The sequence below is a fragment of the Aquarana catesbeiana genome, linkage group LG12, assembly GCF_042186555.1.
Source record: "Aquarana catesbeiana isolate 2022-GZ linkage group LG12, ASM4218655v1, whole genome shotgun sequence".
Classification (NCBI taxonomy): domain Eukaryota; kingdom Metazoa; phylum Chordata; class Amphibia; order Anura; family Ranidae; genus Aquarana; species Aquarana catesbeiana.
The window spans coordinates 188,088,797-188,113,447 of record NC_133335.1 but is presented as its reverse complement, the minus strand read 5'-3'; the positions used below and the strand labels follow the sequence as shown (position 1 = coordinate 188,113,447).

Here is a 24,651-nt window from a genome sequence, read left to right as displayed (position 1 = left end):
TTTCTGGTTTTTGCATCAGTTCGAGCCAAAAGGGGTTTATTTTCCAGTCGCCTCCCCGATATCTCCCCCCTAATTTTACCAATAGAACTAATGGTGAATGATCCGAGAGACCTTTCAGATTATAGAAAATTTAAGCTATCACGTGCAAAGCCTCTTCATTACATAATGCAATTCTAGATAGCTTACAATGTCCTGGAGAAGCAAGAATATTGTTGTGCCTCTGGTTTCTGCTTCCTAGAGCATGTCTTCAACATCCTAGCTTGCCCCATACTGCTTGTATTCCTCTTGTTTAAATATATAATTCTTCATCCTTGTTTCCCCCTCCCTTGCAACTATCCCCGCCCTGTCTTTGTGTATAAAATCCAAAAACTCCTAAATCCTGTGGTTCTTCCCCTTCTTGTAGTACCTCTATTGATATGCCCCCTTACATCCCAAAACCATTCATCCCATTTTCTCTTGCATCCATTTACCCCCTTACTCGCCCTGAGAAAGAAAGCAATATTCCCCCTGTCCCTTTTCTGGCCTTCTTTGGGTCTATGCCAAGGGCTTCTAAAGTGACCATATTCCCTCTAACCAAAGTGATGTATGTTATTTTATTTGTGATCCATGTAATAATCCCAAAAAAAGGAGAGAAAAAAAAAAAAATGTTGGAAAAAAAACTGCCAGTCCAAAGAAAAGACCCCTTTTATCTGAGGGGGAATACACTCTTCGTTTCCCCTTTAGCCCATTACAACCCACCCTGCTCCTCTTGTGTGACTCGTGTACTTGTTCAAAGAAGAAAAAAAGAAACAAATTTTCAAAAAATGAAAAATGGGGAAAAAAAAACTGAGACATGTTCCTTTATCAGCTACGTAATCCTTTTAACACCTCATTACTGTTATTGTAATTCTTCCTCTTTTCATCTCCTCTCGTTGTTATCCAACCACGTTGCCACTTCAGCTGGTGTGTTGAAGAACTTGGTTTCCCCCAGGGCTATCGCCCGTAATCTTGCCAGGTAAAACATCGCATATAAAAAAGGGGGAAAAAACTGCAGGAAGAGAAAAAACAGAAAAAAATCAATGTTTTATAAATGGATGGACCAGTCCAAAAGCAGCAATTGTGAGATATGGCACAAACGAAATGGAAAGGAGAAAATTTGCGCTAATTACAGTCCGTGTATCACATTGCAGGGCATAACAATTCTAATAGTTGTATATGTGGTTGAAAAACTTCAAACAAGGGCACCCCAGTGATGTAATCACAGATAAGTGTACCACCACCTCATAGAAAACACGCTTACCAAATAGCAAGCAAATTTGTGCAGATGGCTTTAACCCAGCCCAGGCCTTTGCTTTCCACAATTCAACCTTATTACTCCCCACATCATCCTTGGGATCCTCTGCTGAGCAAAGGCCTGGGCTGGGTCAAAGCCACATGTCTGTTTGGTGTGTCATCTGTGAGGTGGCCTTACACTTGTTTGTGTTAAAAATCACAGGGGTGTTCCGTATACAATACAGTATCACGCTATGGTCTATTATATATTTTTTTTCTCTTTGGGCTGATTGTTAAACCATCTCCTACGGAGCTACGGATTTCATGGTATCTGTTTGAGGGTTATATCAACATGTATGCAGGATCCTGATGAATTGTGGAAAGCAAAGGCCTGGGCTGGATTAAAGCCATCTGCCCAAATTTGCTTCCTATTTGGTAAGCTTGTTTTCTGAGGTGGTGGTACACTTATCTGTGATTACATCACTGGGGTGCCCTTATTTGAAGTTTTTCAACCACATATACAACTATTGGAACTGTTATGCCCTGCAATTTGATACACGGACTGTAATTGGCGCAATATTTCTCCTTTCCACATCATCGCATATGTGACTTTTAAGTGTTGCAATTTGCGTTTTTTGTTTTTTTTTTTTTGTTTTTTTAAATTTCTATAAATTTAGTCCTTTTGTTTCTGTAGTTCTGGGGAAAAAACCCAAGTATATGGAAATCCTAACTCCATTAAGCAATATGTTTTTAATTTCTCTTGCTTTTTTTTAACCACTGCCCGCCCTATAGCGGATTGACATCCGGGAAGTGGTTCTGTTATCCTGACTGGACGTCATATGACGTCCAGCAGGATAACATACCGCAGCGCGCCCCCGGGGGCGCGCATCACGGCGATCGGTGGAGCGGTGTGTCAGCCTGACACACCGATCTTGGTAAAGAGCCTCCGGCGGAGGCTCTTTGGACACGGCTGATCACGTGGTAATCACGGCTGATCACGTGGTAATCACGGCTGATCACGCTGTCAATGGGAAGAGCCGTTGATCGGCTCTTCCTCACTCGCGTCTGACAGACGCGAGTAGAGGAGAGACGATCGGCGGCTCTCCTGGCAGGGGGGCGGTCTGCTCTGATTGTTTATCAGCACAGCCCCCCCCTCAGATCACCACACTGGACCACCAGGGATCACCACTAGGACCACCGGGGAAGGGGCAACATGGATGGCCAAGTATGTACCCCATGGCCATCCACATGTGCCCAATCTGTGCCAATCAGTGCCCACAAATGGGCACTGATTGGCACCATTATGTCACTGATCTGCCCAGCAATGCCCAGATCTGCCCAGCAATGTTTTATCAGTGCCACCTGTCAGTGCCCATCAGTGCCACCCATATGTACCAATCAATGCCACCTACAAGTGCCCATCAGTGCCACCTATGAATGCCCATCAGTGCCGCATACCAGTGCCACCTATCAGTGCCGCCCATCAGTGCCCGTTAGTGCCAACTCATTGGTGCCACCTCATTGGTGCCGCCATATCAGTGCCCATCATTGAAGGAGAAAACGTACTTATTTACAAAAAATTTTAACAGAAACAAAGAAAAACTTGTTTTTTTTCGAAATTTTAGTTTTTTTTATTTGTTGCGCAAAAATTAAAAACCGCAGAGGTGATCACATACCACCAAAAGAAAGCTCTATTTGTGGGAACAAAATGATAAATTTGTTTGGGTACGGTGTAGCATGACCGCGCAATTGTCATTCAAATTGCGACAGCGCTGAAAGGTGAAAATTGGCCTGGGCGGGAAGGTGTCTAAGTGCCTGGTATTAAAGTGGTTAAGTAAAACTCCTGGGGCTGCTACCGGTGTCTTTCCCTCTGTGGTCTTAACTTCTGTGGGTGTCCCACTCCTGTGTTACTGCTGCTTGGCCCTGACTTCTCCTCCTCGCCATGGAGGGGCCGGCCTGTGTCCTAGGTTGAAGAAACCCCCCCCCCCCCCCCCCCCCAGGCTGACCTCCTTTTGTGGGTGTCTAAGCCGGTGTATGGGCGAACAGCTTCAGCTTGGCTGTTATCTGATTCTCCCTTCTCTTTAGAAGAGCGCTCCTTCCTTTTTTTTTTTTTTATTTTGTCAACTCGAGGTATGCCCCGTGTACTCAGGCACTTTCCCCGCTGTGGCTTGCTATATGGCCCCGCAGCTCTATCCCGAGGGTTGTTGCTGTCCCTCCTCGAGGGACACGCCAGTTCTCTATCGATCGCTCTCTCTCGTGGGTTGGCTCCACCAGACAGACACCGTTCCATGCTGACTGAGCATTCCCCGGTCGATCAAGCACTCCTTCCCCTCAATAGGCGGCTGACATGGATCCCCGATTAGGAGCAGGTGCAGGAGCCAGGCTGCTCATCTCAGCATCTGGTCACGCTGCCCCCCCCCCCCCCCCCCCAAAGTCTGCGGCAGATCATCTTTAGTGCGTAGCATGACCTGTCTACCATCTTTGGTCACCTGGAGATGAAAGGGATAAACCCCAACGGTGGGTCAGGCCTGCCTCTTGGACGGTGGCCAGCAGGGGGCGAAGTGCCCTGCTCTGCATGAGTACACCTAGATATATCTTGGTAAAAAAAGGTGTGCCCAATTGAAATCAAAGTATGGTGTTGCATACATTTTCTGTATAATGCGATCTTTGAGCTCCACATCATGACAAGGTCTGAGTGCCCTGTGGGCGCAATCAATCTCGATAGGAGCTGTTGCAGGTAACTCCAAAATTTCTCGGAAAATGGCCACTAGTCTAGGGATGATATCTCTAGGAGCCGTGGCTTCTAGCAGGCCACGGTTGCGAATATTTGCCCATCGGCTGCAGTTCTCAAAATCATTTAGCTGACACAGTAAGCCCTCAGTTTTCTGATCCTGAGTAATGCATCTAGTCTAGAGCATAGAAATGACAGGCAAAGCCTCATCAAATATTTGTTCAAGCGTTTCCAGTCTAGTTCCCAATTGAGTGGTGTCAGATTTGAGCTGTACTATGTCCTCCTTTAAAAGCTGCTTCCACCGTGGTAGTAAGCAGCTCCAGGTCCTCCCGGGTGGGGAGAGACCAAATGTGGCGCTTAATGTCCCCATCCTCTGTCTGCCATGTCGGAGCCCCTATCATGTGAGGCTGTGGAGCCAGGGGAGGCTGCAGGGACAGTCACTCATCGACCTCGGGGATAGTATCGGGGACACCGCAATCCTCTGGAGCTGGACTGCGGTGTGGTGGGCGGCCTTAGAGACCTCCATCTTGGAGGCCTCATGTCCCGACCCGTGGGTCCCGGGGAAGAAAGTAGCTGCCCCTACCGAGATCTGTCAGTCTTCAGCGGCTGGGAGGACGTCCACCTCTGGGACATGTAAGTGCTGTTTGCTCCCCTGGAAGCTGAAGGTAAAGCAGTGGCAGACATGGAACTGAGGAGATGCGCGTTCTCACTCCTCCATAGCCAGGACAGGCCCCCGACTTTTTTTTTTTTTTTTTTTCCATTTGAACAAGAGAAATCCCTATTATGGAGTTACTATGCAACCCAAAACGGACAAACAAGTTCCCACGCAATAGTGGGAACTTATTTTGTGGCATAACGTTTTCATTTTAGGTAAATGACAAAGCAGACATTAGAGAACTTGCACGATGCTCTTTTAATTGTCCGCAACTTTAGCCCTGCCTTTTTCTGTTTTGCTACATAAGATATGGTGAAGCTATACAAAATCACAGATGAACTAGTAGTACTGATTTGCTGATAGTGTACCAGAGAACCTGATCAATGAGTTGTTGTTGCTGTATGCCAGAAGGAACCTTTATTTTCCATTACCAGCAATTTTTTTATTTATTTTTTTTGTCTTTTAGGCTCTGCTGGAGCAGGATATATTCCACCAGTCGTTGGTAGCTTGCTGTCTGGAAATTGTGCTTTTTGCATACAGCTCTCCCCGTATTTTTCCTTGGACCATTGAGGCTCTCAATATAAGTCCTTTTTATTTCTACAAGGTAAGATTAAAATATGTAAAAACAAGCTGTAGAGTAAATGGGGGTTCTACAGTTTCTTGTGTAATCTTTTTGAGTCACTGTGGAAAGTGAGGAGAGAACATGCTTTCAATGTCTAAAATATTTGCTTTGTCCAGGTTATTGAGGTGTTTATCCGCTCAGAAGATGGATTGTCGCGGGATATGGTAAAGCACCTTAACACTATAGAGGAGCAAATCCTAGAGAGTCGAGCCTGGACAAGTGATTCCAACTTGTGGGAGTTGCTTCATGCAGCTGGGTCTGTTCCAACCTGTGAAGAGGTAGATAAATCTAATTTTTTTTTCAAATATATATGTTTATAGTCAGTTTTTTTTTTTTTTTTTGGTTTTTTGGTTTTTTGGCTTTGTACCAGCCTCATATTATAACTGTTGACATTACTGTTTCTGCATTGTAAGAAATGTCAGGACTTCTGCAGTTTTCATCTGTTGAATCCAAGATGGTGCTTCTACAATTCAGTTCATTATTTGGTTAAATATTACATTGTCCACCTCCCTCCTTTCCTCTGTCCTAACATAGTGATGATGATCCTTGTACCATGTGTCACCAGCCAGTTTAAATGACTTTAACAAAGCTGCTCCAAGGCAACTACCTAGTTCAGAACTGCATTTTTACCTGCTGGGACATGTCCTTGGAAACTGTTGGTTTTCAAAGCAGGCCTGCATCTGACTGGAAGAAGCCAAGCTATAGTAACCCTGAATTTATGCAGTGGATCTTCTCCAACAACAAACTGATATTGGAATAAGCAGCACATGAATTGTAAATTACCCATCGGCTTTTAAATTTAGGAAAAAGTTGCATTGGATGTTTTACTATTATTTTTTTCTATCTAGGTTATCATACCTAGCAACTTTGAAACTGGTAACGAAGCTGGTTTAGGACACCTTCCTATGATGCCAGCTTCCCCTATCATTCATCCACGTTTAAAAGAAGTCCGCACAGATTTTGGAGGCTCCTGTAGGCGAGGTAATCTTAGTATTGAATGAAATGTATTTGTTTGCATTGAATGTGGTCTTGTGAACATGTTCTCTACATTGTGCATGCACTGGCATTTAATATTTTAGATGCCTTAAACTATGTTCTTAATGTATTCTTAGATTCACAGCCATTGTCTCCATTGTCCGTTCATGAACGGTATAACTCTCCTGCTGCTGGAAGCGCCAAAAGGAGGCTTTTCGGAGATGATGGACCTAAAGAGTCACCAGTTGAGAGACTTCATACAACCCCAGAAATCACTAGAATCAGAATTATTCCTAGCCAGCCACCTGAGCAGCTGTGTATGTCACCAGACAAAATTCTATCTGGACAGAGGTTAAGCATACCTTTAGCAGGTAAATATTTTAAGACTATGTTAGGACAATGCTATATGGCATTTCATGTTTCCTTGTGAAAAGCTTTGTTACATAACTTTTTTTGTTCTTTTAAAGTCACTCTTAATGGTGGCGGGCATCCCTCTTCTCCAGAAAATGAGCAGGGAATTCAAATCCCCCTTACTGCCCAAGCTCTGATCAGTCCATCCACAAAACGGCAGGTCTTCCGTGCCCAAGATGGGTGTCCCACATCTGCAAGCAAGCCCAAGAGAACCGGTTCTCTTGCTCTATTCTTTAGGAAGGTGTGTATTAACCGGACTGACTGACTTTAGTTGCAGTGAAAGTTTGTGATATCTTCAGTAATGGATTATCTGCCTTGCCTACTCTTAGGTTTATCACTTGGCAAGTGTTCGCCTGAGAGACCTGTGCCTAAAGCTTGATTTGTCCAATGATCTGAGACGTAAAATCTGGACGGTGTTTGAATACTCATTGGTTCATTGTACAGACCTAATGAAAGACCGGCATCTTGATCAGCTGTTACTATGTGCTATTTACATTATGGCAAAGGTTAGATCTTTTACTTTGTATTTGTTTGCTTTTATTATTATTTTTCTTTTTTGCTGTTCTCTAGAATGCTCTAATCTTAGCGAAGAGATTACAAGATGTCTTGTGATCTGGGACTCAATTCTAAACTAGGATCTTGAGCAGTCCACAATAACAGGAATAATGCTTGTCTGTTTTAGATTAGTGCTGTCCTCATGTTATGTTTTTGTTTTTTGTCTTCTAAAAGTTCCTCAAAAGTATTAAGTGCTGTGTCGTTTTTAATTAGACCTATATCACTAGGGTTAAGTGACATTACTACTCCGGAACTATTATGCAGCCAAAGAGGACATAAATGGCAGCTTTGAGGCTCTGCAACCTATCCCGCTTTAAGTAAATTAATAAACCCAGATGAAAAATATTAAAATTCCTAAAGCAATTCATTTTTTTTCCATTTTTTTTTTCCCCTATAACTTTGAAGCTGCTAGTCATCATTTTCCAGCACTAGATTTCATTTTGTTGTTAAATCGGTTTTCTGCGTTATTTGGTGTTTTGTCTGGCGTGTTTTTAAGGTTTCATTTATTTCTACCATAATTAACTTGTACCACAGATCACAAAAGAAGAGCGACTGTTTCAAGATATTATGAAATGTTACAGAAATCAGCCTCAAGCTCAAAGTCATGTAAGTTTATGAACTCCTCCCCTACAGCAGTTGTAAATCCAGTGTTTCAGTTCAGTATGTGAATTTTAACATAAATGGGAAATAATTCTGTCTTTAGGTGTATAGAAACGTATTATTGAAGAAGGTTCCTCAAGTGGTAAAAGAAGAAGTTGAAACCAGCCAAGATGTGGAAATGATTGATTGTGGTAAGGAATTTGAAATTGCATTAAGCTGGCCATACAGGGATCAGAATTTTTGGCTGGTTCTATCGACTGGTTTTTCATAAATGGGCTTGTTGGAAAATTTCTGCTCAACCAGGGCATGCAGCTGATGAGCCAGTGTATTCTGATTCCCACTGTCTGAATACAGCGAGACAGCATGGAGGATTTCCATATCCACCTCCAATGTGTGAATGGGGAAATCAGCTCAGCTTTGTATGGCCAGTTTTGTGTGTTTTTACTTTTGTGTATGTAGCCTGTACTTTTTAAACTATGAAATTAAAATATAATTTGGAAGAAAATAGATAAGAAGATATAGAAATGGATACATTTAATTCTTCTATGCATTGGAGCTCTCGGCTCCTTTTTAGATGTTCTTACCGGATACAGATACCTTTCCCATTTTATGACATTGTACAACATCATTGCTTATGTATTTTGTTTGCAGTAAATTCTGTGTCCCCCCTTTCTTAGACTCTGATGACTCTCAGAACTTAAACAATGTTGGTGATGGTACTGACAACCAAGCAGAGAGAGGAGATCTCATTACTTTTTATAACAACGTCTACGTGGAACGAGTTAAAATGTTTGCACTCAAATATGCAGCCATCAACGGTGAACATCTGGTATGAGCTTTAATTTTGCACCAAAAAAAATTACTTCAATGCCAGACATGTTAAAATATGCACCTAATCTGTGTATCCAGTAACTGATTAAGTTATTTTATAAAGTGACATGAAATTATTCTTTCGTTTTGAACTCCTGGAGTTCAACCACTTTGATAAATGTGCAGGCACGCTATGAGTTAAGTCTGGTGAGCTGCATGCCACCTTGTGGATAAGTCTTTAATTCTGTTCTCACACAGCATCTCTGCCTGCTCCTCCCTTCTCCTGCTCATTTAAAGAAGCCTTTGTATTTTGTGAATGACTTCACAAAATGCAAAGGGGAGGGGCGAGCACAGCAGCTGTATGCGACTTTGCAGGAGCTGAGAATACAAGATCCAGCGCCAGAGCTCAGGGAACTATAGTGATGGCTATCCTGGAATTCCATAAAACCATCAGATCCACGAGGTGATATGCACCTTGTTGCACTTAAAGTGGTAGTAAACGTTGTTACACCACTTATACCTATAACATGGCTTACCTGTAGGTACTGTGTATGAATATATATAAATACGCTGAGCTATCCAAAATATGAGATCCAGCACAAAGTGCTAAACGTGCTGTACTATATTAAATAAAGTGCTAAGTAGCAATATATGCGATGCATTCTAGCACATTGACGTGCAGGGTTTTTTTTTTTTTCACCAACTGCAGTTTACCCGCTTTAACTCCTAGTATGCCTGTAAGCCTTCTTTTGGTGGTATTTAATCACTTTTTTTTTTGTTTTTGTTTTTTTTTTTAGCAAAAAAATAAAGTTTTAGTTTTGTAAAGTAATTTTTCTCCTTCACTGATGAGGCGGCACTGACTGGCAGCACTGCTGGGGCTGAATTGATAATCAGAGCCCTGATTATCTGCAGATCTCCCCTGTGAGGAAAATCCGCAGCATTTCCTCACAGGGGAGATCTGTAGACAATCAGGGCTCTGATTAGCCCCAGCAGTGCTGCCAGTCAGTGCCGCCTTATCAGTGAAGGAGCAAAATTACTTTACAAAACTAAAACTTTTTTTTTTTTTTTTTTTTTGAGAAGGCTCTATCTGTCTCCAAAAAAAATAAAAATTTTATTTGGGTGCAGCGCAATTGTCATTTAAAAGTGTGACAGCACTGAAAGCTGAAAATTTGGCCTGGGCAGATAGGGGGTAAAAGTGCCCAGTAGGCAAGTGGTTAAATTTGTAGAGCACGCAATAGGCTTTCTTGTGGAAGTATTCCTGCTGTGTGTTGTGGGATTTTTCAACTTTCAACGATGAGTAAGCCGTTATTTTTATTTTGGCATCCTCTTAGATTAAGTATACAGATTGACGTGTGTCAAGGTATAAAATTGATCAGAGTAATATAGTTACAACAGACATAGCGTTAATTGTCTTGTGATCATATTTCATCAAATAGTTATAAACAGATGTTCTTGTGGTTTGATGTGCCCCTCAAAAAAAATAATCAGACTGAATTCCAGGAACCTCTCTTGCCGCAGGTTCTTTAAACATAAATCATAAGTTTCAGTAAGTCATCGGGATTAAAATTTTGCAAAATGCCAAGTATGTGTGTGTGAAGCAAGAAACAAGCTCAGTTCATTTATATACAATTAATCTTCTTATAAATTTCTATTAAACCATTTTGTTCATAAACTGCCATCGTATTTGCCACCTTCATTGTCCACTAGAAGTAATTTTTGTTTTTTGTTTTTTTAGGTTGTGGCTCCTCCTCTGTCTCCATTCCCGAGCATCAAACAGCGACCTGTCTCTCCTCGCCGTGTCTCCCAGCAGCACTCCATTTATGTGTCCCCGCATAAGATCACTGGTTGCCTGACCCCCCGCACTGCTCTGCTCTACAAGTTCAATGGAAGTCCATCTAAAGTAAGTTCTTCTGCAAAATAAGAGTCTAAAAGGGGAGGTAGTTTTTGTAACTTTACAAATGTTTTAAAATACTAAATTAAAAGACCGTTTAGATACCTTGACTTCAATGTACACTATTCATACAGGACACCATTATTAGAAATCTTCAGGCATCATGGTCCTAGATTCAAAATTCTATACAAAACTTAATATACTTTGCAAAAAATGTATTGATAGCCTGCAAAACATCACTCTCTATTAAAAGCAGTTTAAAAGGTACATCACTCAAGCGATCATGGAAGTCCATGTTCATATATTTACAGCTGACAACATAAAGAAAAATGTTTTTCTTTATAAAACAAAACAACATGCAAAGTAGTGATATTTGGAGACAAGATTGGTGATGGAAATTAAACAAAAAGGGAAAGTGGCGCTGCCTTCCATTTAACGTGAAAAAAAAAAAATAAAATCCCTATCAAACTGCCAGTATAGTGACAAATGTAAATGGCATACGTGTATATCCCAAATCTCCTATGCCAAGCCTATAAGTGATAGTGGATTGGGGATATTGTGACAAAATTAAAAATAGGTGTGTGTATGTATATATATATATATATATATATATATATATATATATATATATATAGGTGTGTGTATGTATGTATATATATATATATATATATATATATATATATATATATATATATATATATATATATATATATATATATATATACATTTTCACAATTCTGTATCAAATTATCTAATTTTGGCTCAATTTACCTATGGAAACAAACTGCTCTAGGAATGGTGGGACCAATAATAATCCCCGCGTTCCAGAGAATTCTGAACAGTTTTAGCATATTAAAAGGACCCTAAATGGAATATATATATTACACCCCCAGACACTGTACACTGTAGAAAATGTAATCCTGTGGGGTCCCTTTTGCTGTACTTCCTTGAAATGCCTTGAGAGATTGTGTTTAGGGAAACCTTTTCTTATCATGACTAAGCCTATTTTTGAAATTTGGTGTTTACAAGTTAAAATCCGTATTTTTTGCTAGAAAATTACTTAGAGTTCCCAAACATTATATATATTTTTTTAGCAGGGAATCTAGAGAATAAAATGGCGATTGTTGCAATATTTTTTATCACACGGTATTTGTGCAGCGGTGTTTTAAACGCAAATTTTTGGAAAAGGGACACTTTCATAAATTTTAAAAAATCCAAACAGTAAAGTTACCCCAATTTTTTTGTATAATGTGAAAGATGATGTTACGCCGAATAAATAGATACCAAACATGTCACCCTTTATAATTGCACGCACTCGTGGAATGGCGACAAACTACGGTACCTATGAATTTCCATAGGCGACGATTTAAAAATTTTTTACGGTTACCAGGTTTGAGTTACAGAGGAGGTCTAGGGCTAGAATTATTGCTCTCGCTCTGACTATCGCGGCGATACCTCACATGTGTGGTTTGAACACCGTTGACATATGCGGGCGCGACTTCCGTATGCGTTTTCTTCGCTGTGCGAGCTCGCGGGGACAGGGGCACTTTAAAAAAAAATTTTTTTTTTATTTATTTTTTTACTTTATAAATTGTGTTTTAAAAAAATTTTTTTTTTTTTTTTTTTTTTTTACTTTTATTGCTGTCACAAGAAATGTAAACATCCCTTGTGACAGTAATAGGTGGTGACAGGTACTCTTTATGGAGGGATGGGGGGGTCTAAAAGACCCCCCCCATCCCTCCTTTACACTTCAAAGTATTCAGATCGCCGAAAACGGCGATTCTGAATACTGTGTACTTTTTTAAATTTGGCGCCATTGGCAGCCGAGTAAACGGGAAGTGACGTCATGACGTCGCTTCCGCGTTTACAACAAGAAGGCTGGAACGAAGCCGCTCACAGCTTCGTTCCAGCCGCCGAAGGTACCCGATTGGACACCGGGCCTCCCGATCGCACGGGAGGCCCGGTAACAGCGGCAGGAGGCGGCGGGAGGGGGGGATGTCCCCTCCCGATCCTCCGGTATAACAACCGAGCGGCTTTTAGCCGCATCGGTTGTTATACACGGGTAGCCGATCGCCCGCTGTAAACAACGGTACCGGGATGATGCCTGCAGCTGCGGGCATCATCCCGGTATAACCCCGGAAAGCCGAGTACGCATATCTGCGTACGGTCGGTGGGAAGGGGTTAATAGGGCTGCAATTGCAATTTTCATAATCGATTAGTTGGCCAATTTATTGTTTCGATTAATTGGTTAATAACCTTTAAAAAAAAGTGTAGTGTATAATTTAGTTAATATGTAAAGTTTAAAAAAAAAAAAAAAGCTATTTATTCTTAAATATCTCTATACACAGTAGTAAATATAAATAACCAACTATATGCTGGCCATACAAAAACAATGTCTTCCTTCAAAAAAGTAATTTTAAGAATGTTCGTTAGATTTTCTAATCGTAAGCGGGGTCAAATCGATATTTGTTTTCAGCCACAGTGACGGGAAAATTTAGAAATCGAAAACTTTTTGGTGAAAGGAATTTTCAGACCGTGTGTGTGGTTTTCGTTCAGAAATTACATTCATTTTAAAACAGAATGTTAAGAGCAAGTGAAAATTTCAAACCTTCTTTCATTCAGTGAATGTACAAAGATTTTTCGTATGAATATTCTCATCTCGAAAATTGATCCAGTGTGGCCAGCGTAAGGCTCGGTAGACACCTATGCAGTTTGCTTTTGATCTGTTTCTGCAGGGCTTTTTACTGTGTGTTTTGATTTTTGCACGTGTGATTTTGCTGTGATTTTTTTTTTTTTTTTTTTGCCTTTTCTTTGGCCAATTTGTTGGGCAGATTAAAAAACACAAATTGCTGCAAAAACGCATTACATGCTTTTCTGCGGCTTCTCCATTGAAGTATATTGAACCAAAAAAGCACAGTTGTGCGTTGAAAAATGTCCTTGACCCTTTCCAAATATGCAGCAGCTGAAAAAAGCATAGATGTGAACATTAAATGAACTGTGGTGCGTTTCTGCAAAAAGCACTAAACGCTTAGGTGTGAACAAGGCCTAAGACGTTTAACATGAGGGTTAAAAAAATATATATTTTTGCCCTTTATAGTACAAAAAGAGCAAATTGCTACTGAAAGGGGTTCATGCTTTTACTGTGCAACAGTGAAAGTAATATTTACAGTAGCAATCATTTGCTCTTTTTGTACTATAAAGGGTTAATTTTAGTTTCTTTAACCACATTATGTTACTGGCCGATTTGTAATCAATTATGAAAATAGTAATCGATTTAATTTCATAATCGATGAGTTTCGTCCCTAGTTGTTAATGTGTTCCTAATCCTTACTAAAAGCGGTCTGGTGGTTCTGCCTACATACTGTAAGCGGCAAGGACACTCAATAACATAGGTAACGTGTTCTGTTGCATGCAATAAGCTCCCTGTTTTAGTATTCTTTATTGCTGGTCCTAGACCTAAAGGATTTTATTATTATTTATTTTCTCCTCAGTTGTTTCCTGCTTGCTCTACAAGGTAGGCATTTTTGACACCTATAAAATCCCTTCATTTCTGAAAATATCAGTCTTTGGAGGGTCAATAACATTATGGACCAAATGGTTCCTGAGGGTGGGAACTCTTTTGTACACAAATCTTGTTTTTTTTTTTTTTTTTTTTTTTTTGGAGGAATCTTAGCTAAAACCCCATCTGACTTCAGAATAGGCCCGTGTCTGCTAATGCTATATTCAATTGACTGGTATTGCCTATTGAAACCGGTGATAAAAGCTACATCAGTATGGGATTCAACATTCTTGTTTTTCTTCGTCAGTAATGTATTTCGATTCATCTTCATTACTTCAATCTTCAGGTCAGCCAAGGTCTTTTTTTGGTAACCCTTATCTTGAAACTTCTTGATCAGAGTCGCCTATACGATCCAGGTGAGAGAACTGCCATGTGTGTCAGCAGATCCGGCCACCCTGCCATCCAGGATTGATCCTCGGAGACTCTGACTCTCTAGCAACATATACCGGGAACGGGACCTCCCCAGACCCCACGCGCCTCAGATCAGCCCTCAGCCTCCCATCGCGCCGTCAGCTGACACCATCCGGACACCGCACTCCAAGCCCGCGAGCCTGTTAGGACAGATTGTGTCTCCGGCTCAGGGCTGGTTCAACTGCTGCTCTCACTCTCCTTCATCTTGTTCCATAGGCCTGCACACCCCCTCTACCCAGACCCAACATCACCATCCACGGATCGGGCCTAGCCGTACCGGTGAGCCTCAGAACATCCACAGCCGCGGCTCGGGCCTAGCCGGCGGCCATCTTGGTCCACCCAGATGCGGCCACAGCATAACACCGGCCATCCAGTACTTGTCCTCGGACCCCCCAATACAGCTGAACCGTGACTCCGGCCCCCACCCAGACCCAGCTCATCAGGATACCATCCGCAGCCGCCCTCCGGACTCCTCATCTAGCCTGCTAGGTCCAAGGGACAGGCTACGGCCTACTGCCGGCCAACCTCCCTGCTCTCCCTCATTCTGTTTCAGCGAACCAGCGTGCCCCCGTCCTGCCCGGGAGCAACTCCCCACCGCTACTGGACCTCAGCGAAGCAGCACCAGGGGATACTGAATGCCAGACCAGACACGGCTCAGACCAGCCCCGCTGACCATCTTAGTCCACCCAGGCGCGGTTTGCAGCACTGGTAAGTAGCAGCCTAGGTCCCCCCTATCGCCCCCACCACCGTAACTGGCAGTCTCCCACCCACCCCCCCATCATCCCCCTCTTTCATCTCTGGACCACCCCTGGACTGGTATTTCAGGGACCACCACTTAGCAGTTGATCCAGGGGCAACCGATCGCCTCTCAGGGGGGTCAGGAAGGAATTTTTTCCTCTACTGCAGCAATTGGCAGCTCAGCTCGGGGTTTTTCGCCTTCCTCTGGATCAACGTGAGGGCAGTTTAGGCCAGCGGGGTTCTCCTTCACCACTACCAGCACAACTTGGACCATCATCAGCATCACTACCCCCAGTATTAGCTGCTTCCTTCAGGACCATCATCCTATCAGCAACCTCTCCGTCACTACATCAGTAGCATCAACAGCAATTTTTTGTCCGCACCATGTGCATCTTCAAATACTCGGCGGACACCCTCCACTGGCTAAGAAATACCACCTCAACTTTACCAACCTCCACTCAAAGAATACTTCGAAAGGAACAACTACTAAGGATCAATCTACAATCAACCACTAAACACAGGAAGACACCAAGTAAACTACAACACCTAGCATGCGCCCTGATCAACACCAGATCTGCAGTCAAGCACAAACAGGAAGTCCACGGCTTCATCACCAAAAACATAGATTGCCTCTTCATCACGGAAACCTGGTTAACACCCGACTGCAACACTATCCTAACAGAATTAGTGCCAGAGAATTACAGAATACTAACTGAGCATAAATTAGGAAAAAAAGGAGGTGGTCTAGAAGTGATCTTCAAATCCCACCTTGCGCTCGTCAAACCAACGCTACAGAACTCTGTGCCATTCATGGAGACACTTACTCTACATCTTCAAACACCCCAAGACACCATCCACATGCTGTTATGCTACAGACCACCAGGACCGAAGACAAATCTTCTTATACCCTTCCCTGAGTTCATTTCGATACACACACTGAAATCCGGAAACGTTCTGGTTCTCGGGGATTTCAACTTCTGGGCAAACTCCACCCAAGACCACATCGCCACCGCCTGCATAAATCAACTAGAGGAACTAGGTCTCCAGCAACTGATAAATGCTCCTGCGCATGGATCAGGGCACACTCTGGACCAAATTTTCAAACAAAACATGGACGACATAAAACTCGACAATGCACTGCTTCCATGGACGGACCACCACGCTATCAAATTCAAAATCGCCACCAACTCCACACTCCAAAAAACGAAACGCCCAATAACACACTGGACAAGATCTCAGAAGAAACTACACTCAGAACTCTTCAAAAACACACTATCAAACAAAATAGCAATGCTAAATGTAAACCACTCAACGGAACAAACACTCGACTCCTTAAACAAGGCAATACTACAAACAGACTCAGTCGCTCCGAAACGTAGAGCACTCATCCGTAAAAAAAAAACTCTGGATGGTTTGACACACTCGCACTACTAAAGCAAGATCGTAGAAGAGCTGAAAGAGCCTGGAGAAGAAATTCTGCAAAGGAAAACCACACAAAAACCACACAACTACATAGCACTCACCAAGAAATATTACAAAGCAATCTTCAATGCAAAAAAAAAAAACACTTCTCAAAAACCATCTCAAAAGCCTTAAACCACCCTCGTGAACTTTTCAAACTATTTGCTCAGACTATGAACCCTACCTGCCTAGAGCCACCAGCAAACGAAACTCAAGAATTCTGCAATGAGTTATCTGATTTTTTTTTCATCAACAAAATCGACAACATTCAGAAAATAATTCAACAGAAAAAGACAACCAACCTCAGTCAATTAAAGAAAGAGGAAATCAATACGATCGATACGAACATCACACAATCACCGAATTTCTCGTTGATCCCCGATCTCCACGGACACCACCAAAAACATCATCAGAAGCCTCCAAGCCAGCACATTACCAAATGACATCATCCCCACAACTCCTAAAAGAATGCTCCGACATCTTGGCGCCTACCATAACACACCTCCTAAATCAGTCATTCAAAGAAGGGATTGTTCCACCCTCAAGCAAGGCATAGTCAAACCCCTCCTAAAGAAACCCAACCTCGACACCAAAGACCCTAACCATCGCAGACCGATAAGCCTGAACTCCATCTCCAAGATTATGGAGAAAGCAGTAGAAGAACAGCTACAACTCCATCTGGACACACACAAACGCCTGGACCCACTTCAATCAGGCTTCCGCCATGGCACAGAAACGGCACTCCTCAAAATATGGGACAACGTCCTTGAAACAGCAGATGACGGAGAATCATGTCTCCTAGTACTGTTGGACCTCAGCACAGCGTTCGACACTGTGGACCACTATACCTCTACTCACCCGCCTCACAGAAGTAGCAGGAGTCACAGATGCAGATTTACCATGATCTTCTTAGGAAATCGCTCACAGATAGTGAAACTAGGAGCCTTCACCTCTGAACCTCGCGCAATTTCTTATGGCGTCCCTCAAGGATCACCCATGTCACCCGTGCTCTTCAACATTTACATCTGCCCACTCCTCAAAATCATCAGGAAATCGAACCTATGCTTCCGCACATATGCGGATGACGCTCAACTCTACTTTTGCATCACCGGACAAAAAGACCAGTATCAACTGGACTAGAAAAATGCCTCATCGATTTAATGACTGGATGACCGCGAGTTCCCTCAAACTCAATGGCTCCAAAACAGAGCTTCTTCTCCTCCACGCAAACCAAAATACAAAAACCAAGCTCCCATGGGCACCACCCACCATCCTTGGACAGACCATCTGCCCAAGCGCCAAAGCTAAAAGTCTTGGAGTCATCTTCGACTCAGCGATGTCAATGGATGCACAAATAGGATTGGTAGTCAGCGGATCTCACCATCTCCTCCGCCTGCTACGTAGACTCATCCCCTTCATTCCAGAAAAGGAGAAAGCAGTAGTAGTTGGAACAATCATCAACTCCCGTCTCGACTACGCAAACTCCCTCTACATAGGTCTACCTAAATACCAGATTCAACCCCTTCAAGTCATCCAAAACACGGCAGCAAGACTGGTAACAGGAAAAAACCCTGGGAATCCATCTCCCCATCGCTGAGAACCCTACATTGGCTAACCGTGAAGGATCGGATCACTTTCAAGACCCTCTGCCTCACCCACAAATGCACACAAGGAAATGCTCCTTGATACCTCTGCGAGAAAATAAAACACTACACACCCAATCGCAGCCTCTGCACAACCAACCAAAACCTTCTCCGCATCCCCAAGTTCCGCTACAAATCAGAAGGAGAACAACGAATCGCAGTCCAATGACCTAAGATATGGAACGCTCTACCCACTAACATCCGCATGGAAGAAAACCATCGGGCCATCAGGAAAAAACTCAAGACCCACCTCTTCTAATTATGCAGGACAACACAGGACAGATCAGCGCCTTGAGGTGATTCAGTTTGCATTTGTAGCGCTATACAAGTCTTTCATTCAGAGTCTCAGCTTGTACATCAAAATCTTCTAAGGTGAGGTGTGACTGTTTCTCCGCAACCTCATCAGCTGACCCTTGGGAATGTTTGTTTTCTTTCCACCGAGGGTAATGACAGCTTGAAGTTGGTATATAACTGTTGTGATCCGTTTTGGTTTAAAGAAAGTTTCTTTATCGTACATCACGGGACACAGAGCACCATAGTAATGACTATCTGGGTTATATGCTACCTTTAGGTGATTGGACACTGGCAACCAATAGTAAGAAGGATCCTCCCATATAACCCCTCCCATACAGGAAGTACCTTTTAGTTTTTTGCCAGTGTCTTGAAGGTGATGGTCACGGCTGTGGAAGCTCTTCAAATTTTCTTCAATAATGTCCCAGTGAGGATGTTTTATCGGATCCATTCGGATGGCATTAAAAGCTAAAGTGGATGGTACCCGAGCCTTGGTTCAAGAACAAGGTTTTGCTTGTAATGTGTCCTTTTTTAGGCGCTGGACCCTTGTTACATGGTATCCCTGGTCTTTATTTTGCCCAAGGGAACCAAAAGGGTGCTTTACAGGCCCAGGGGTGTGGACCCCGTACAATGGGGGACCCGGTCCCTGAAGGCCCTCAGAGGCGCTACCCACCGTGATGGGGGAAGATTGGACCTGTATCGGGTCCTGCAGCGAGGACTGGTGGGTACTCCCTCTGGAAGGCCTATCAATTTTCTATTACCAGTAAATGCCTTATGTAAACCCTGTGTCTCATTGCAGATGGTTCTGTTACAGAGGCAAGCTGATAGATGCAGCTTATGTTTGTATCTCCCGCACATGGCGGTGGGTGCTGCACGCATCGAGAGTGTGCGCGAGGTCGCGGCGTGCCTGTGTGCGTGCCTGTCGTACAGGGTGCGCATGTGTGGTAGAAGCACGGCCGTCACTGGGCGGCGCACGGAATAAAGGGAGGTACGCATCGACATGTCATTTGCTGCTAGTCAGTTAATCTCAGCAGGGCCTTGTATGCGGTGGGACACAGAGGTCTGGGATTTTGAAATTGGACATTTGCAACAAGTCGAAGGCTGGGAAAGCTGTGGTGGCGGCTGTACGCTGGGCCCAGCTAGATAACTCAGAGGGAGTGCCTTTTTTTCCTCAAACTTGTAAGCGATGTCTTCCAGGAAACAAGGTGTGGGGAGCAGGGCAAGTCCTGGGGTTAAAGGGTACTCCTTCAAAGACAGGAGATCAACCTCCGGTTGCCTGCAGCATCAGTCTCCCCTGAAAGACCTGCGGCATTTGGCCTGGCTGAGCCATTACAGTTGTCAGGAATTGTGGCCACTACCAATATCCCTGCTTCAGCCTATGTTACTAAGGATGATTTAGCATCAGCCCTTGCTGGCCTTGAAGGCAAAATAGCAGGTATGATTGCTTCAGTAACACAGGGAAGGAACGTCGTAGATCTCCCTCCCCTGAGCCTGGTCCCAGTGATGAAACACTTGAGCACCAGAACCCGGTTGGCATTTGTCTCTGATTTGGATCCAGAACGGGCAGAGGATTTGGAGGAGGAGGCCGTTAAGGACAAAGAGGAATGGGAGGCTGAACAGTCCTCGGCTGATGATTCAGGTTCTGAAGAAACAATTTCAGCTTCCCAATCCCAAAAGTTGCTTATCCAATCCTTGACCGAGATGGTGAGAGCTGGATTTAAATTACTATTCCTGGCTTTAGAACAACTGGAACGGCAGAAAGTAATCATCAAAGTTACGCAAAGGGAAAGATTCAAGGGGTTCTACTCGAACCTATTTACAGTGCCAAAGCCAAACGGAGAGGTAAGGCCCATTTTGGACCTCAAATCCCTCAATTCCTTTTTAAATGTCCGAACCTTCTGCATGGGGTCGGTTCGTTCAGTAATCACTTCCTTGAGAAAAAGAGACTTTTTAGCGTCCATAGACATCAAGGACGCATACCTGGATGTACCGATTTTTGGCCCACATCAGATTCCTGCAGTTTGCAGTAGAGGGGTATCATTTCCAGTTTGTGGCACTTCCATTCGGTCTAGCCACGGCCCCTCGGGTCTTCGCAAAGGTTCTGGCCCCAGTGTTGGCTTTCCTAAGGTCCCAGAAAATCGTGGTGGTAGGATACCTGGACGATCTTTTGCTGAGGGATCAAGCTTACTCCACCTTAGTAGGAAACATTGCGACTACGGTCCGTTTCCTAAAGTTGCTAGGCTGGATTCTAAATATGGACAAGTCGGTCCTTCATCCAGCTCAGGCCTTGACATATCTGGGTCTGATCTTGAACACAACTCAAGAAAAGGTATTTCTACCTCCCTTAAGAGTCAGTTCTATAATGGAGCTGGTTCGGAAGGTCAAGGGGAGAGAAGGTCCTTCGATCCGTCTATGCATGAGGCTTTTGGGCAAAATGGTGTCATCTTTCAGCGCGGTTCCGTAATGCGCAGTTTCACTCCAGGATGTTCCAAAGAGCTATCCTGGAAGCTTGGGACAGGTCGATTCAATCCTTGGATCATCCCATGTATCTATCCCTACAAGTAAAGAGGGAACTCTCTTGGTGGTCAAAGACCAGCAACTTGAACGGCAGGAAATCTTTTCCACCAGTAACGTGGAAAGTAGTAACTACGGACGCCAGTCGTCTGGGCTGGGGAGCAGTCCTGGAATTGTGGTCTCAGGTAGAGAAGACCTTACCCATCAATCTGCTAGAAATTCGGGCAGCTCGCCTAGCTCTCCTATTTTGGACATCCAGACTGCAGGGGTTCCCTGTCCGAATCCAATCCGACAACTCCACGGTGGTGGCATACATCAACCACCAATGGGGCACCCGGAGCCTGGCAGCCAAAAGGGAAGTAGATCACTTATTAACTTGGGCAGAGCGACATGTACCGTTTCTGTCCGCAGTGTTTATTCCAGGGGTGGACAATTGGCAAGCGGACTATCTGTCGCCAGCAGCTACTTCCAGGGGAGTGGTCTCTTCACCCCAAAGTTTTCCTTCAGATTTGCCAGCATTGGGGGGTGCCAGATGTGGATGATCTGGCATCCAGATTCAATGCAAAGGTAGACAGGTTTGTGTCCAGGACCAGGGATCCACTTGCTATCGGAACAGATGCATTGGTAGTTCCCTGGGACAGGTATTCCCTGATTTATGCGTTCCCTCTGATCCAGTTGCTGCCGCACTTGTTGAGCAGGATACAGAGGGAGCGGAATACAGTGATCCTGGTGGCCCAGGAGGTCCTAGTATTCAGAGATGGTGAGGATGGCGGTGGAGTACCCGCTGTGTCTCCCAGATCGTCCAGATCTGTTATCTCAAGGCCCCATATACCATCCTTCTTTACGGTCGCTGAATTTGATGGCATGGCTGTTGAGACCAGGGTACTGAGGGACCGTGGTATCAGGGGTTCAGTCTTATCCACTCTGATTAATGCTAGAAAGCCAGTTTCTAGAAGTATCTACTATAAGGTACAGAAATCGTATATTTCCTGGTGCGAGAAAAAGGAATGGCATCCTCGCAGGTATGCGATTGGGAGGATCCTTGCCTTTCTTCAATCAGGAATTGATTTAGGCTTATCTTTAGGAACCATTAAAGGACAAATTTCGACCTTTTTTCTTTTCCAGAGGCCAATTGCATCACATTCTTTGGTGCGAACCTTCGTCAAGGAGGTACTTAAAACCGCCGGTTAAGCCTCCCTTAAGCCCTTGGGACTTGAACTTGGTGCTATCAGCTCTGCAGGTTCAGCCCTTTGAACCGATTAGGCATATTCCTTTAATCCTGTTGACCAGGAAATTGTTTTTTCTGGTAGCCATAACTTCGGCTAGAAGGGTGTCTGAATTGGCCGCCCTTTCATGTAAAGAACCGTGTCTATTTTTACATCAGGACAAGGTGGTGATGCGCCCCCGTCCAGATTTTTTACCGAAGGTGGTTTCCAGATTTTATTTAAATCCAGGATATCATTTTACCATCCTTTTTTTCCAAATCCTAGGTCTAAGGAGGAAAAGTCACTTCACTCACTGGATGTACTGAGAGCGGTCAAGGTTTACTTAAACATGTCAGCTCCTTTTCGGAAGACTGACTCCCTTTCTGTCCTGCCAGACGGCCTTAAGAAGGGACAGGCAGCAACTAGTTCAACTATTTCTAGGTGGATTCGCCAGCTCATTATCCAGGCTTATGAATTAAAACGCAGGGTTCCACCTCAATATTTCAAGGCTCACTCTACTAGAGCAGTTAGTACATCATGGGCAGTGCACCAGCAGGTGTCTATGGCTCAGGTTTGCAAAGCGGCCACTTGGTCTTCAGTTCATACGTTCACCAGGTTTTACCAGCTGGACATTAGATCTCAAAGGGAGACTGTTTTTGGCCACAGCATGCTGTAGGCGGCTTTAGAAGTCCTGGGCCGGAAGGGGATCTAGGAATTCTGTGTTCCCTCCCCTCAAATGCAGTGCTTTAGGACATCCCAGATAATCATTACTATGGTGCTCTGTGTCCCGTGATGTACGATAAAGAAAAATTGATTTTTAGAACAGCTTGCCTGTAAAATCCTTTTCTTGGAGTACATCACGGGACACAGAGGTACTTCCCCTCTTTTCTGGGATCTTCATTGCTTGCTACAAAACTAAAGGTACTTGCTGTATGGGAGGGGTTATAAGGGAGGAACCTTCTTACTATTGGTTGCCAGTGTCCAATCACCTAAAGGTAGCATATAACCCAGATAGTCATTACTATGGTGCTCTGTGTCCTGTGATGTACTCCAAGAAAAGGATTTTACAGGTAAGCTGTTTTAAAAATCCATTTTTTAGTGTGCATCTCATCTTTCTTAAAAATTTGTAGATCCAAATAATCTATCTGCTGTCGATCACCGCTACCAGTGAAAGAAATCCCATATTCTGATTCATTTCATCAAGGAATTTTCTAAAAGATTCTGCTGTTCCTTCCCATTAGGATTATCACATCTATATACCTTGGGTAGAATTTTATTTCCGGACGTTTTTTTGCACAGATGTATTTTTCTTCCCACATGTTCATAAAAAGGTTGGCCACACTAGGGGCATAACGTGCCCCCATGGCCACACCCTTTGTCTGAACATAATAATTTTTCTTGTACCAGAAATAATTACTTTCCATTGCAATTTTGAGTCTCTCCAGGATAAACCCAATCTGTTCCTGTCTGAGTTCTGTATTTTCATGTAATGCTTTCTCAACTCCCTCCAAGCCATCCTTCTGTATTATGCTAGTGTACAATGAATTGACATCTATGGTAGCAAGGAGACAGTTTGCAGCACCCGTGACATTCTGGAGTTCAGTTATTAATTGCGCACTGTCCCTAAGGTACGATTTCCCTTTCAGTACCAAGGGTTTCAGAAACTGATCGAGGTGTTCTAGCCTGGAAAAAGTGAATTGATTCCGCTTATAATGGGTCTACCCGGGGGTTTTCCAATTCTTCTATGTATTTTCGGTAAATAGTATATTACCGTTGTTTTCGTGGATTCTGAAATGAGATATTTTGCTTTTTTTTTCTTTTCGTATTGTTTAGGCTTGCATCTTAGTTCCTCATAGGTATTTTTAACTCTAAGCAAATTTTCCATTTCTTCTTCATAATCTTTTTTTTTTTTTTTTTTTTTTTTTGTTAATATAACTAATCCCCCTTGTCAACTGAGTGGATAACCACCTCCTTTTTCTTCCATATGTCCTTAATGAGTTTACATACATTTCTATTCTTAGAATTTTTCTTCTCCTAGCTTCTTCAGATCACTTTCTACCATCTTTTTGAAAGCTCCCATGCAATGGCTGCCGGGCACCTTCAGATTGAAGATGGAGTTATTCTTAAGGGTAGTATGGGTAAACTCTGAAGGTTCTGGTGTTTTGTTTTGTTTTTTGTCTCCATTTAATGCAAAATGTTTCTTGACATTGAGTCTCTGCATAAACTTCTGTAGGTCAATGGAGACCTCAAACTATATATTCTTTTCAGGGGCAAACTTGAGGCCTAAATCCAAAATCCTCATTTAATCTTCGGAAAAACTAGCATCGC

At 43.4% G+C, this 24,651-nt stretch overlaps 1 protein-coding gene across 1 annotated transcript in view; it reads left to right on the top strand.

Moving 5' to 3' along the window:
• Window positions 1–24,651, top strand: part of RBL1 (RB transcriptional corepressor like 1) — a 99,332-nt gene that overhangs the window by 70,699 nt on the left and 3,982 nt on the right. The window contains exons 12-21 of the mRNA XM_073606322.1: window positions 5,104–5,241; window positions 5,376–5,537; window positions 6,108–6,240; window positions 6,372–6,605; window positions 6,702–6,886; window positions 6,975–7,151; window positions 7,735–7,806; window positions 7,904–7,991; window positions 8,478–8,629; window positions 10,346–10,510. Of these exons, the coding sequence (XP_073462423.1) occupies window positions 5,104–5,241; window positions 5,376–5,537; window positions 6,108–6,240; window positions 6,372–6,605; window positions 6,702–6,886; window positions 6,975–7,151; window positions 7,735–7,806; window positions 7,904–7,991; window positions 8,478–8,629; window positions 10,346–10,510 (1,506 nt within the window). The remainder of the gene's footprint in view (window positions 1–5,103; window positions 5,242–5,375; window positions 5,538–6,107; window positions 6,241–6,371; window positions 6,606–6,701; window positions 6,887–6,974; window positions 7,152–7,734; window positions 7,807–7,903; window positions 7,992–8,477; window positions 8,630–10,345; window positions 10,511–24,651) is intronic.